The following is a 14,650-nucleotide window of genomic DNA, read 5'->3' on the forward strand; positions in this document are numbered from 1 at the left end:
CGAGACGAGGTGACGCAGCTGAGAACGAAGCCAGGATTTGCATTTTGCTTGGGCTGTGGGTGTTTGTTTTCATTTGAAAATATCCTTCTAGAAAGCATTTTTTTTCTTTTTTTTTTTTTCTTTTTTTTTCTTTTTTCTTTCTTTTTTTTTTTTCTTGTCAGAAAGCTTGCCTTTCACCATCCAGGGACAGGGAGGAATGCCACGTCTCAGATTGCTGATCAGCCCAAGGAATGTGGCAACATCTGTAGCTGGGTCCAAGCAACGGGGAGGGACAGAGGGCGTCAATTCCTTCTGCTCTCTACAACCCAAGTTTGACCAATTTCTTGCCCCAAGAGATCTCCTGGCAGAGGCCAACACCCCCAGCCAGAGAGCTGAACCACAGCCGGGCCAGCAGCTCCTCCCCAAGACACTGCCCAGGGTTGTATTTGAGCTGGGCTGTACCTGAGTGCCCTCTTCCACCAAAAATTCCAGGGAAAACTCAACCTCCGTTGCCCACAGGGTCTTTTTCACTATCACTGATGAGCCCACTACCTACGAAGCTTTCTGTCTTTCCAGTCCAGGGGGGAACTGAGTGAAGGCGAGATGCTTTCCCTCTGAATCACCACCTAAGAAACCACCCAAAACTTTGGCCAGCAGAACTTCTCCAACGCGCCGTTAGTTGTCCTGGCCCTCAGTATGGTTAGTGGGGACCACATTCCAGCCAGAGCATGCAAACCCCTCAGAACCTGAACATCCCTTTGGGCTGGTGGGCTTTTTTGCCCTGGTGCTTTAGGAAGCGGGATGAGGAACAGTTGGGACATTCCACTTCCCGCCATGAGGACAGGCAGCAGGACAGGAGCTGTTGGCCTGGAGTCAGGGGTCAGTGCTGGCACACTGAGGAAGGGATAGAGCCAATGGAGGTGTTCCAGTCACTGGGCAAGCCAGATCTGACCTCTGCTTGGTCTCTCCTCCCTCTGCAGTACTATCTCTCTGATGCCGATTTCCATGATATCTTTGGGAAGTCCAAGGATGAGTTCTACCAGATGCCTAAATGGAAGCAGCAGAATGAGAAGAAGCAATGTGGACTCTTCTGAGACCGCAGGGACCATCTGGCCTCCCGTGACTCTGGGACCAACCCTTGCTCTCTTAGGAGTGGCAGGGAAGAAGTACAGACATTTGCTCAACGAACCCAACCCAACATCTCAATCAGGCCAAGCTCCAGTGCAGTTATTCCAGTAGCCAACGTTCAGGGGATGGTTCCTTTCTCTCTGAACCCAAGGAGGCAAAACCTTTTGCAGGATGTTTTTGCCTCTTTTTTGACACTTTATTGCTGATAGCCATGAAGACGAGTGTGTGTCACACAACCATATTGGAGCCTCTTCTTTCCTCTCCCTTTTGCAAATCACCATGTGCACAAGGTTGTGATCTTCCTTCATTTGTAGAAGTTTAAAATTAGGCCAGATGAAGGCCACTTGCAGCTGCTATGTAAATTCTGGGTGGGGAGAGGAGAGGGGAAGCCCTGGGAGGACAGAGGGGGAGCCTTGAGGTCAGGAAAAAGGTAATGGAATAGCCTGATGTGTGATGGGGTAGCCCATGGGATGAGACCAGTCAGTTCAGCCCTTTCTCACCTTGCAAAAAAAGCTTCTCACCAAAGAACAGCAAGAATTGGTTGGAGACCAACACGCACAGCCCAGTGCAGGTAAAACAAGTGAGAACCTGGCTTGGGAAAAACCACTTATTTGGAACATATTTATTAACTGATCTATTTCATGAGGATGATGAGATTTAGGGCAACACACAGCTGTTGATTCTGACTGCCAGACAAGATGCTGTCTATTTTTCTTTCATTCAAACAGCATCTCCAAACTCACCTGGCCTCCCTGAGCACAACAGGGTTCAGGTGAACGTAAGAGTTCACCTCCCTGCAGACCAGAGGCTTGGGGAAGCCAGAAGGGTTTTGGGTACGACCTGGGGCAGTGTCCCACTGAAGGTTTCATCAGGGCTCCATCCCTGTGATGTCCATGGGGCTGAGAGTGCCCGTTCCGCACTGTGAGCTCAGTCTGATCGGGATGGGGGGGGCAGGGGAAAAATATGAGTGGTCAGCAATTAAGGGATACAATTGCAAAATAAAGGAGGAAAGATACATGTTTAAAAACTCAGAAGATGTGGTTTTGCAGCTTTACTCCATTTCCAGCCTGATCAGTGATTTCAAATAAACAGCCAGCAGCAGCACTGTAAGTGTTCTTGGTCAACCCATGGGGTAGGATGGCTGTGGAGAAAAATCTCCAGGTCCACAAATCCTTCAAACAGCTGGTCTTTCATTGCCTTTGGGATTTTTTTTTAAAAGAACAAACGGAGAAGGTGAGGCTCCCTCTGTTCCCAAACAGCACATAGCTAGGACCATTTCATAGAATCATAGACTGTGTTGGGTTGGAAGGGACCTTTAAAGGTCACCTAGTCCACCCTTGCTGCAGTAAGCAGGGACATCACAGAATCACAGAATCATCTAGGCTGGAAGAGACCCTCGGGATCATCGAGTCCAACCATCTACCCTACTCTAGAAAGTTCTCCCCTACACCATATCCCCCAACACCACATCTAACATCTTTAACTAGATCAGATTGCTCAGAGTCTCATCAAGCCCGACCTTGAATGTCTCCAGGGATGGAGCCTCCACCACCTGCTCTGGTCAACCTATGTCTCCCCATGCCCATGTACCCTGCTCCTGAAGCCCCACCGTTGCCCATGGTGGGTACTTGGCCATGAAGCAGTTGGCCTGACTACCCACTGCTGCAGGTGGTGGTCTGGAGGCAGGGACCTCCAGGTGATGGAGTATCCTGGACAGATCTTTGTGTTTAAGACCCGGTACCCACAACCCCATCATTACCTCCATGTTCCTGCCACCACTTCATCCCATTTCTGCTTGAGGGTCCAGCTTAAACCCCATTGAACCCCCTTGTGCAGAACAAGGTAGGAGTCAAGCAGAGACAGTAATCAGCCAAATTACCTGCGTGATTGCTCCTGTTGTGCTCACGCTGGATACAATCAGAGCACATTATCCCTGTTTCAGCCTCTATTGCCACTGCTGGAAGCAACAATATTTGCATCGCCCCGCTGAGGGGGGCTCCTGCCGGCTCCCAAATTAACGAAGCGCATGTGCTCCTCAATAAAATGCAGCAAATGTCACCTATCAGCCCTGAGCGTGGGCCTAACGAGCATCTTGCAATCAAATGGAGACGAGCAGAAATACAGTCGGATTAGGGAGATCAGGCCGGTTTGCTGCAAATTGCTTTAATTCCTGTCACCAGCACACATTCTTAGAGAGCTCCGGCATGGGATTTTACAGATAATAGATTCCTCTGATATTTGGGGCTGTTGGAAACTGCTGTGGATTTCTTCTCCTTGTGGGAAGAGCTGGTTTTATTCTCTGCCTCCTAGGGAAAGCTGCTCACCTCACCCTCCCTTTCATGTCACTTGCCACTGTCACCACAGTGTCTGGTGGGCCATGTCCTGTTTCTGCTGCTCCTTCACCAGAGGTCTTCCCTAGAGTGGGGCTCCACAACTTCCCAATCTGCTCAGAGATGAGGTGTCTTGATGTCCCTTCCCTTGAGGGGAGAAGACATGGTGCACCACTGCCTATCATGCTCTAGTCCATCCCACCTCCATCTCAACTACTCCAGCAGTTTCCCCCCAACTCTCCTACCTGACAAGGAATGTTTTCTCTTCCCATGGATCTTGCTACCTTTATTTAAGTGCACAACAGGCAGAGGAAACCCTGGCTTCTCTGTGTAGCTCATCTAAGCCCACCCTGGCCCCGGATAGTGTGGTCCTGCCCCAACATCTTGCCCTACACCCTGTCCCTCACCTCTCAGATGTTGGCCACAGCCAACAGGTGAGGGCTGGTACCTGTGTGGCACGAGGCAGTCCTGGGTATCTTTCAGCCATGCTTTTTATCTCATGGCTCCTTCAAACAAAATGCTCAGAGCACCCCGGGAGCAAGGACCAAACTCAGGCTGTCCCCAAGTTGGAGTCAAGGATGTTCCAGCTTTGATCTTCAAAGGCTTCTCCTGACACTTCATGCCCCATCCTAGAGAACCTGTGTCACTGCAGGACACCCTGTTCTGCCTCACTGGCCTCTGCCACACTTGAACTCTTCCAGCCGCTGTCTATTAATTCAATATGAGCCTTTGGGTTGTGGATATAATTCACATTTAATTGGCAATGGTTTACAACATCACACAATATTGTAGTGAAGAGGAAAAATCAATGTGTCCAGCAATTACTGCTGCGGCATAACAAACCCCAGGCAGGACTAAATGAGATCCAGTTTTGCAGTGGACCAAAAAATCATTAAATCCAGGTTATTTTGGACTCAAACATAGGTGGGGGAGTGAGTGGATTGGAATTTGCTTAAAAGGACATTCACCTCTTTGGTAGCAGCCCATCCTCTCACCACCAGGCATGAAAAACCCCAGAAGGACCGAGAGGTTTAAGAAATTAAGCACATCTGTCTCAACTTCACACATGTTGCACTCACGTAAGACAAAGAGGCAAACAGTGACAAGTAATAGGATTTTTCCAGATTTTTTTTACTTTTAATAGTCTAACATATTGTTAGTAACATAGTTGGCACTTCAAAACATATATTATTTTATGTCAACAATATTCCCTTAACTCTGTAGTTGTACTTGAAGAAAAATCACCTTTTGCCATAAATACTGTTGCTGTTCAAACCTCTCCTGTCTGTTTGTGCCTCTACACTGCAGCTGGGACCAGGCTGACATTTACAACAGTTTCTCCTGCCGCTTCCTCTGCCTTAAAAAAAATGATGTTTTTCTATAAAAACACAAAGAAGGTTTTACCGCATTTAAAAAAAAAAAAAAAAAAAAAAGCCCTACTGTCAGTTGAGCTGATTTCCACTGTCATCAGCAAAAGACATTCTCTGAGGTCCCTTCGAGGGGGTTTTGCTTTGGGTTAGAGGGAAACCTGTGTGTCTCCTTGGAGGCATGAGAGCCGGGCTTTGAGTTGCAAAGCGACCTGGCCGAGAGCCAGGCAGGCAGGGGGAGTAGTGTTCATGTATTTTTAATTACAATACAAAAGGGAAGTCGAGTTATATAACAGGGGCCTTTGTCGTGCAGCTTTCTTTTTTAAATCTGTAACAGAAAAGGGGAGAATTGTGTCCCCGTTTAAGACTTCACAGGGCGAAAGGCGCCTGACATAATGAAGCTGCAAGAAATCACCTGGCATCTGGCCATGGGTTTCACTGCTGGGGTGGACTTCTTCTTGCACAGACCTTGGGTGTTTTGTCCAGATGTCTGAGCCAACCCAACCCAAGAGCTGTACTTTGCTAAAAAGGAGTCCCTATCCTCTCGCTAAAAGCAGAATTTTAAAAATCACACTAAATAAAGTGAACTAAAACCACAGCTGGATTGGTGGAACAGGTACAAAAGGATTAATCTCAACAGCAGCATTAGGATGTTTCCAGCACGCAGAATGGAGAAGGTCGATGGCTATTTCACATCAGGGGTCCTACGGAGCACCGTGTGCTGCTCCAGAGAAGGCACTGGGGAGTTGCTGGGGCCCTGGCACTGTCAGACTTCACACGCTGAATTCCTTCTACGTCCGTAATGAGGTTCACTGTGCCCTGAAAGAGCTGAGCTGCTAATCACAGTCCTGGATATCGATGTACACAAAGAGGGTGGAGGAGGAGTAGGGGTCTCCGTTCTTGGTGAGAAGATGGATGTGGCGGTAACCTGGAAGCAGAGACACAGATGGGAAGTGGCTTTTAGTCCTGCTGGAAAAATATCTTCTCACATTTGCCAAGAGCCTGCAAAAACATCTCCCTGTCTCAGAGTGTTCTCCTTCCAGTGCCCCACAGAACAGGTAGGTGTGAGATGCATGGCTTTGAGCATTGGTAACGTATCGTGCCCAAGACCACTGGTGACAAGGGGACCCCTTCCCCTTGTGTTAACAGCTGCCCAACAAACCCTTTATCATCTTGCCCACATCCCACAGAGAGGACCTGTTCTGACCCGAGGTGTGATGGGTCTGGACCTCTCATCTAGGACACTGGAGCTTCCCAAAGGGCTAAGTGGTTGTGAGGAACAGAGAGCAGGGCCTTACCTTGCTTCAGACTAGTGAAGGGAAGGGTGTACTGCCCAATGAAGTCATTCTTGGTCGACATGTCAAAGTCTTCCACCACAAACCGGACCAGGGCAAGTGCAGGGATCTCTATGTCAAATGTAAACTCTTCGTCCCATTTCGGGTTAAAGCCTGGGCAACATAAAGAAGGATGGAGATCAGAGCTGGTCACAAACAAACAAGGAAGGAAGAGACGCTCACAAGCAAGGACAGAGGTCAGAGATGTTGGCAGATAAGGATGGAGGTCAAAGATGTTTGCAAATGGGTGGAGACCTTGCCTGACTGCCAACCTAATGTGATCCAGGCCAAAAGGTCTCACAAGGTGCAGAGACCATTGTTCCCAGCTCTGACACTCATCTGCTACCTGGTATTAATAAATCCTTCAGCTTAGGCTGCTCATTGCAGACCTCAGCACCACACTCCAGAAGGAGGGAGGTGAACTCAGCTCTGCTCCACAGGCTCTTGCTGTCTGATACATGGATGTCTTGGGCCAGCAATAAATTTTTACAGCCCTAAACCAGGGGGGAGCAGAGAGGAGGGCTGTGCCTTTGTGTCGTGACAGCCTTCTGCAAGATAGACCCATCTGTCACCACTCTGTGCCTCGGTTTCCCTGTCTGCAAGAAAGGTCTCTGATTACAAAAAGCATTATCGAGTCTGTGTTAAAAATGGTTTATGTCTTCCTGTATGAGGGCAGTGTCTGAGACAGCCAGAATAACCCCCACTTCTGCTATGGATAAGGATTTTGTGATCCAAACTCGCAAGGCAAACTAAACCCAGACCATCACATCAGATGAGAGCTGAAGAACAAGCTCAGTGCTCTCTCTATTGGTCACGGTGGGTGCTCAGCAGTTTCAATAAACCACTCCCCAGGAACAAACAGGAGGAGTGGAATCCTGTTAGAAACCCTGCTGCCGTCGGCCAAGCCTACACACAGAAGAAACCCAAAGGCAGCAGAACATCAGCTGAAGCCTGCTGGTCATGGAGGGCCTGCAGGGATCTTTCGGCAGGAGGCAGCAGGGATCTTTCAGCTGGCCCTGAAGGGGCTGAGAGGGGCCTGTGGACAGTGCCATCGTGAAAAGACCTGTGCTGGGCTGATACCCTTTATTTGGGCTTTAGCAGGATTAAATCAACTGGATTGTTCGGATAAACATACATCTGCTCCTCACCTCCTTCATCCTTGGGAAAAAACACCCCAGTATTGCTGATCCCATGGGAGCAGAAATTATGAAAGCTGAGGGAAAGTCATCGGCCCTAGGACAGTAGGTTTCACTGTACTGACATCTGGGAGGGATCTCCAACCCATCTCAGAGACGTAGTGAGATGCTCAGAGCTTCTAAGCCAGAAGCTTCCTACAGCCTCTCAAGCTCCACGGTTGCAGTGCCAGGACCTGGTCTGTGCCCACAGCCCCTCCTTCAGCCCCACCAACACAGAGTCATAGAATCATTTAGGTTGGAAACTGCTGGGACCTGACCTGTGCCCACAGCCCCTGCTTCAGCCCCACCAACACAGAGTCACAGAATCATTTAGGTTGGAAAACACCCTTAAGATCACCGACTCCAACCATAAAACATCAAACCAGGTGAGCTGCTGAAGCGCGGTCACATATCTGAAACCTCAGCCCATGAAATGCAACCCCCTCTCTGCAGCTGCCCCTTCCCAACACTGATGTTTTCATGATTTGATTCACTTTCCATTGGGCAACCCTCGCTCCAGGATCATTCCAGCACCACTCCAGTATCCCTCCAGCGAGCCAAGGGCTGGCTGTGGGGCAGGGTGTGCTGAGCAGCCCGGAGGAACAGGTCTGGCAGGTCTGAAACACTCCCTACACAGCTTTCATTCTTTATAAAAATTATTGTAGGTGACGGAAACGGCCGTGAGCTTTAGGAGCCACGCCAGACGTACTCAAACAGGAAAAGAGGAAAAGGGAAACATTGTTAGCAGGGAGGAAAATATGCACTGGCTTTCTAGCACTTGGCTCTTAGTCCATGCAGAAAAGCAGCCTCCGTGTGTGTGTGTGTGTGTACCTGTGTGTGTGTCAGCTCTGTGTGTGTGTGTACCTGTGTGTGTGTCAGCGGGAGGGCGAGCACTGATTTCTCAGACTCCTACTGCCTCGTTACTCCCACAGGAGAGAGGGTGGAACTTGCCCTTTGCAAACCTGGAAGGCCATAAAGTTCAGACCCTCACTGCACGGAGGTTTGGGTGCATCTGGGCAGGTCTGGCCTCAGGACAGCAGTCTTGGCAAGGAACACTGCTACATGAAACCACAGGGCTACTGCCCCATGGCAGCACAGCGTGGAAGAAACCCCCTTACCATTGTTTTCGATGACTTTGGTCTGCTTTTTGTTGTTATCCTGTTGGACACCGTGGATTTCTATCGTTACCTTAGGATCAACAATGGAGTTTTTGCTTTTGTTCACCTTGGGCAGCTGCTGACCAGAGATGATCTGTGGAGGAAACAGAGGAAGAGGTCAGGACATCATTAGGAGCGGGGGCTCCCTGACAAAATTCCCTCTCCTTCTCCAGGAGTGCAGGTTCTGTTGTGACAAGCTGGTGCTGGTCTTTCAGAGCCAGCGTTGTGCCATCCTTCAGAGGAAGTTGTCATGAGCCAAAACACCTAATGAACATTGTCCAGCCCAGCCAGCTGGCTAGGGGACATGCAACTTTGCTAATTGTCACCACAGTGATCAGATGATACTTTGAAATGACAGTGGTGACTCTTGACTGCATGCTACCTGTACGGTTCTGTAATGACAGTGAGTATTGTCATTAGCTCTCCTATTGTCCAACATTAAACATGTGAGTAAGTCCCTGGAGGATGAGAGCCCGTGCAGGACTGAAGCAGAGACCGCAGCGGTGGGAAATGAGTAGGCTTAGGATAACACTGCCCAGGTGGGACCAGGAGAAGGAGAAGGTACAACCTACACAACCCCCCTGAAGGTGGACGCTACTGAGAGATTTTCCGACTTCTATTCTTACTTTAAGCAGAAGCTTCTTCTTTGTCCCCCATGTTCCTTCTGTGATGGATTTGGGATTGAATTTGGTTTGCTCATCCCGGAGGAATTCCGGCTTTAAGACATACCCAGAAAACCCATTGTCCCGGAACCGACCCTGGTAGACATCCATTTCTGTGCCTGCTGTCTGGAAATTTAGGGCAACTGCAACATAAATAAATAAATTCAGTCACTTTCAGATAAATCAATGGGACTTTTTATACTAATTCTGTTCACATTAAGTTGCACTTTATGGACATAAACACTGGCTTTTCCGTGCTTCAAAAAGCAGTGATAAACTCTGGCCCTCACAGTCTGCTACAACTGAAGATTTCTGGAACTCACGGATGTTAGAGACAGGAAGAGCCATTAGAGCCATCGCAGTTGTTCTCCTGCCACGGGCTGAAAAGAGTCCTGCATTGAATTTCTGTCACCTGGTTGGACAACTGCATCTTTTAGAAAAACCTATTCATTTCTATGCTGAAGGAGTTATCTCCTGCAGTGAAGACAGAAAATCCTTCTCGGATTGTTTTTCTGGCTACTTAGCCTCATTATAAAACTTCCTTTTCAGCCCAGATATGCCTATTTCCATTTGCCATCCCGAGGGCCATTGATGCCTTTGTTGGTTAGTCTAGAGAGCTCTTCGCTCTCTGATCTCCCCTTGCAGGAGCACAGAAGCTGTGATCAAATCATCTCTTTATTGTCCCCTGCCCAAAATAGATCAAGCCCCACTGGTGTCCTAACACCAGGCAGATTTCTTGTATTCTTTCCAATTTGCCTCTGTCTTTTTAAAAGCATTGATGTCAAATCTGGGAGCGGTCTCAGTGAAGAGTCTCATGAATATCACACAGGGAGCACACATGGACCCCAGAGCCTCCTCAGTACGCCGTTGATTTCTCAAGGGTGATGTTAACCTCTTTAACAACTTCTAAGACAGCTCTAGGACAGAAGGCAACTTATCCTGGTCCTGGATCCTACATACCATGTAATACCTAATGGCCAAAAGCATTTTAAGGCACTCCCCTGTTCTTCCACCTGCAAAGACTTTAATAATTGCAGTAAATTGGTTTTATGGGAAGCTGCAAGTATGGAGGCTGCTGAAAAAGAACTTCTTTTGGGTGTCCAAGTACTAATTCAGGTCAGATAAGGCATGCAGGTCTGGCACAGGGACCTCATGTTGGCTCCCAGAGACTCTCCTGAGGCCGGAAGCAATGGTAGGGAGGCAATGTGCCAATGTGAGACATGCTCCCCACAGGGGCTGAACCACCCAGAGAGTTCATATGCTGCCAGGCACATCCAGCCCAGATAGGTCTATGCAGCTGGGAGCCAGGGAGCCCTGCATCTGCCATTCTCCTGTCTGGATGGGCCACATAGGCACAGCTGGGACATCTCCAACATCCAGCATCACCAAGAGAGCTACGCACTTGCTCTTGCACTCTGGAGAGCTGAGTTTGATTTACATCTCTGGCAGAGATTTCAGCACACTCTCTAGTAAGACACTGTAACTCCACAGGGACCTCATGTTGGCTCCCAGAGACTCTCCTGAGGCCAGACTCAATGCTAGGGAGACAGGTCAATGTGCCAATGTGAGACATGCTCCCCACAGGGGCTGAACCACCCAGAGAGTTCATATGCTGCCAGGCACATCCAGCCCAGATAGGTCTATGCAGCTGGGAGCCAGGGAGCCCTGCATCTGCCATTCTCCTGTCTGGATGGGCCACATAGGCACAGCTGGGACATCTCCAACATCCAGCATCACCAAGAGAGCTACGCACTTGCTCTTGCACTCTGGAGAGCTGAGTTTGATTTACATCTCTGGCAGAGATTTCAGCACACTCTCTAGTAAGACACTGTAACTCCTGGCTCCCTCCTCCTTTGTTAAATGCCAATAACTCATCTTCCAGTGAAACTGCGGGGATCTGCACAATAATGTGCAGGAAAGGCTCTCTTAAGTTTTGAGGTGGGCCAGAAAATAGTCTATGAAAATTCACTGAGCTCTGGCTGAAGAGCTGATCTCTCCCAGTGACCACTGAGCCTCTCTGCCTGCAAATGGCTTGAGATCCCACATCTACCTCAGTGGAAGCCCCTCCATAACCAGGTCATGGGCAACCCAGCCAGGGTGACCCTCTCCAACCTCCCAGTTGCACCCACCAATCTGGCAGCCGACGTTCCACAAGTCAACAGGGTTGTAGTTGGAAGAATCTGTCCTCCAGCCTGCAGGGTAAATCCGACTCAGGTGCCTGATGTTGTGATGAATAAAACTGGTTCCTACAAGGGAAAAAAAAAAATAAATTAAAATGGCTCTCTCAGTAATGGGAGCTACTTTTAGCTCTTGATGCTGCTGGATATACTGCTCCTCTTCCTAGTGAGTCTGGAGAAATGTGAACTACCTGTATAAAATCCCCTTCTTGGTAACAGCCTCTGTGATATTAAGTTATTCCTACTGTTTCTCAATGACACGCATGGCCAAAGAGATCACAATCCATGTCTTTCAGGGTGTTTTTTCCTCGTGCTTAACCACCACTAGCTGGCCCTTTATGAGGGACTAGGACAGAGGATGGCCTTTTGCCAGGGCAGAACATACATACCAGACTCCTGGGCTAGTTTCAGAGCTTTGCTCTCCGTGAACGATGACATCTCGTAGAAAGCCCGAGGATGGTTGGGGTCCTCAAAGCCATTGAAATGGACACTCTTGCAGTAGACAACCGTGTCCGACAGCTCCTTGGCCAGCTTCAAGGTGTCACTCTAAAAGCAGAACAGCAAGAGGTTTGTGGGGAGTTTCTGCAGCGGTCATACTCTATTAATTACATTTTGTCTAGGATCCTTAGGTCTTCTCCACCCAGGGTGTACACTATCAACACTCAGTGACACCCCTATGCAGAGAGAGGCTGGAAAAGGGTCAGACTGCCCTTGCCATGTCCCTTGCCCTGCATGAAGAGGGCTAATCCCTCCTGTCAGAGCATCTCTGCCCTCCCAGGCTCATCCTGGCCTGTCCAATGATATCACTGCCAACAATATTTCATTTCATCTGGGCCATTCCTCCTTCTACAGTTACTTGCATGTTATTATGTGAATGAGTATCTCAGCTTGGCTATCACAACTCACAAGTGATTAGGGCTACAAACACAGTAGCAACCAGCCCAGTCCGCCTGTATTGGTGAGCTAAGACATGCTTTGCTGTCCCAGCACCCTTGTTGCATGGTGTTCTCCAGATGGATTCTCTCTTCCCCATAGATGTGTAGGTCCTTCCTCCCTCCCTCCTCCTGATCAGAAAAACATGACCAATAAGGGGGCAGGTATGTCCCAAAATATGACTAGAAAAACATCAGTTTCTGGTAATAAACAGAGTCATGATGGTCCCATGACAAATACATTTCTGGAAATCAGACTGAGATAGATTAAATATGTGCCCTTCCACTGTTTCCATAAAAGCTACATGGTCTGTCCCAGCTGCAGGGTCCTGCAGCCTTATTTTTAAGGAAAGAAGCAAATCTTCATGCCTGGCTGGTTCTGCAAGACCAGATTGGTGCTTGGGACAGAGATCATTAAGCTGAGCAAGGACTAGGGTCATTAGCTCCAGCAATTTCAACAATTCACCCTCACATACCTCCAGCTGAGCAGCTGAAACCACTCTGAAAACTGTCTTAGCTGGGAAAACATTAAAATAATATTTCAATTTCAGCATGAGTCATGGGATAGGCTAACAAGACAGGACTTCCTGATGCTGGAATTCAGAGCCTTCTGCAATAGGCAAAGATCTTGTTTATAGCATTTCTGCATCTCCAGGTCTGCCCCTTTTTGGGATTCAGTTGCTTCCTTTACCTACCTTCCCCTTCTGCTGTATCTCGGTCTTTACAGACTCATCTTCAATTTCAGCTGCTTCATCTTCATCAGAGACATCTTCAGCCTCCAGGTTGTTGTTCCCATTTGTTCCAGTGGGGTCCTCCTGCCTGCTCAGCTTCTTGCCTTTCACGAGGATCTTCCATTTTAATTGCTGCACAAGGAGAAGTGGACAAAGAATCTGGTATTAGAAAAGGTTCTGGTCTGCCCTGAAGGGGCAGTAACAGTTCCTCAGCTGCAACCAGGGCCAGGGCCTTTTAGAGTTGTGTCTGGTTATTATCCATTGATACAGGTAAAAGTTAAGTCTTTCCAAAACAGCAAAAGCAACGTTCTCAAATGACAGGACTGTGGAAAATCAAGAATCCTTTATAAGAAGGGTTCAGCTCTGCAACAGGAAATGGTTCTGACACACGGCTTTGCTTCCTTTAGGAGCCTGGGAATTGGGACACTGCAACCATCTTAAATAAAAGCACTGTTGATTTTATCAGAAGGAGAAAAACTGTAAAGAACAGAGGATTTTCAAAGGTCTGCATACACATTTATCCCGCCTGAAAGTTTCTTGCCCCTATTAGCAACCTGAAAGCTATGGCAAGCTCTGATTTCCGATATTCATCTCAGTGGGAGTGGAAGATTTGTAAAGTGACCCACCTCATCAAACTTTCATTGCCTCCAACACCTCCTTTAGAGTCAACAGAGAAAACTAAACACTCCTGGGGTGTGATTCCTCTTCTCTATTTAGACAAACACTTATGAGGAGGTGGACCACACCTCCAACTCCCCTGGTTGTATTAACTGGTTCTCAAAAGGAGGCCAAAGTGAAATGCTCAGGTCCATGGATACACAGGGTCTGAGCACTGCCACTTTACATCCTACTCTCAAGACGAAGATGTCCATGTCCCCAGATTTCTGAGAAGCTGTGGGGATTAATGTGTTCACATTCATAAGAAGATGTGCAGAACACATGCACTAATCGATATCACATCTCCATCTGTGTATGTCTTTTGGTCTTGTTGTAAACTGAAGTTGCAAACCCTAGTTGCAGGGTTTAACGATGAGTGGCACCAGAGGACAAAGAGAGTCTCCAGAAAAGGGGAAGAAATACATTGTTAAAGGAGGCTTTGGGAGCTCTGAGGGAAACTCAGCTCAGGAACTTCAGCTAAGAAAGTGCACTGCAGTCACGGTTGATACAAGCTGGGCTAACCTTGGAGATAGGCATAGATGTGGAGTTAGGCATAAGGCCATGGACTTGAAGCCACATTCATGCTGAGTGGATGATGCAAAAGTAGCCAGTGGGACAGTGGAGGTGTAGGGTGGCAGAGGTCCCTGCCACTGCAGTGGGGCTCATGGTCCTGACGATCACCCACCAAGACAAGTCTATTGGTATGGCTTTTAGCCTTTCATCCTATAGGCCTTTAATTTCCTATTGGGACCAAAAGACAGCAGCGTGAGGGAGATCTTTAGATGCTCTGTGTAGTCCAGCACTGTTCCTGAATGGAGCCTAACAAATCAGATGCCTGCCCTGGGCTGTAGCATGAAACGTTAGCATGGATCCAAACTGTGCTGATATTCCTTTAATTACTGACACTGCCCTGCTAACACGATCTGCAGCAATTCTTCACCTGGCTTTATTTACAGATTTTAAGCACTCTTTCCAGTGACAGATCCCATCTCTTTTTTTTTTTTTTTTTTTTTAAAATATA

General features: G+C 48.2%; 1 protein-coding gene across 1 annotated transcript in view; it reads right to left on the reverse strand.

The window, feature by feature from the left end:
* Window positions 1-4,169: 4,169 nt before the first annotated feature.
* PLCD1 (phospholipase C delta 1) overlaps window positions 4,170-14,650 on the reverse strand; it is a 73,474-nt gene continuing 62,993 nt past the window's right edge. The window contains exons 9-15 of the mRNA XM_014945139.1: window positions 12,937-13,104; window positions 11,699-11,855; window positions 11,262-11,378; window positions 9,097-9,275; window positions 8,432-8,564; window positions 6,103-6,252; window positions 4,170-5,732 (exon numbers count right to left, since the gene is read on the reverse strand). Coding sequence (XP_014800625.1) covers window positions 5,641-5,732; window positions 6,103-6,252; window positions 8,432-8,564; window positions 9,097-9,275; window positions 11,262-11,378; window positions 11,699-11,855; window positions 12,937-13,104 — 996 coding nt within the window. The 3' untranslated portion in view covers window positions 4,170-5,640. The remainder of the gene's footprint in view (window positions 5,733-6,102; window positions 6,253-8,431; window positions 8,565-9,096; window positions 9,276-11,261; window positions 11,379-11,698; window positions 11,856-12,936; window positions 13,105-14,650) is intronic.

This window comes from Calidris pugnax, unplaced genomic scaffold, assembly GCF_001431845.1.
Source record: "Calidris pugnax isolate Ruff unplaced genomic scaffold, ASM143184v1 scaffold54, whole genome shotgun sequence".
Classification (NCBI taxonomy): Eukaryota; Metazoa; Chordata; class Aves; order Charadriiformes; family Scolopacidae; genus Calidris; species Calidris pugnax.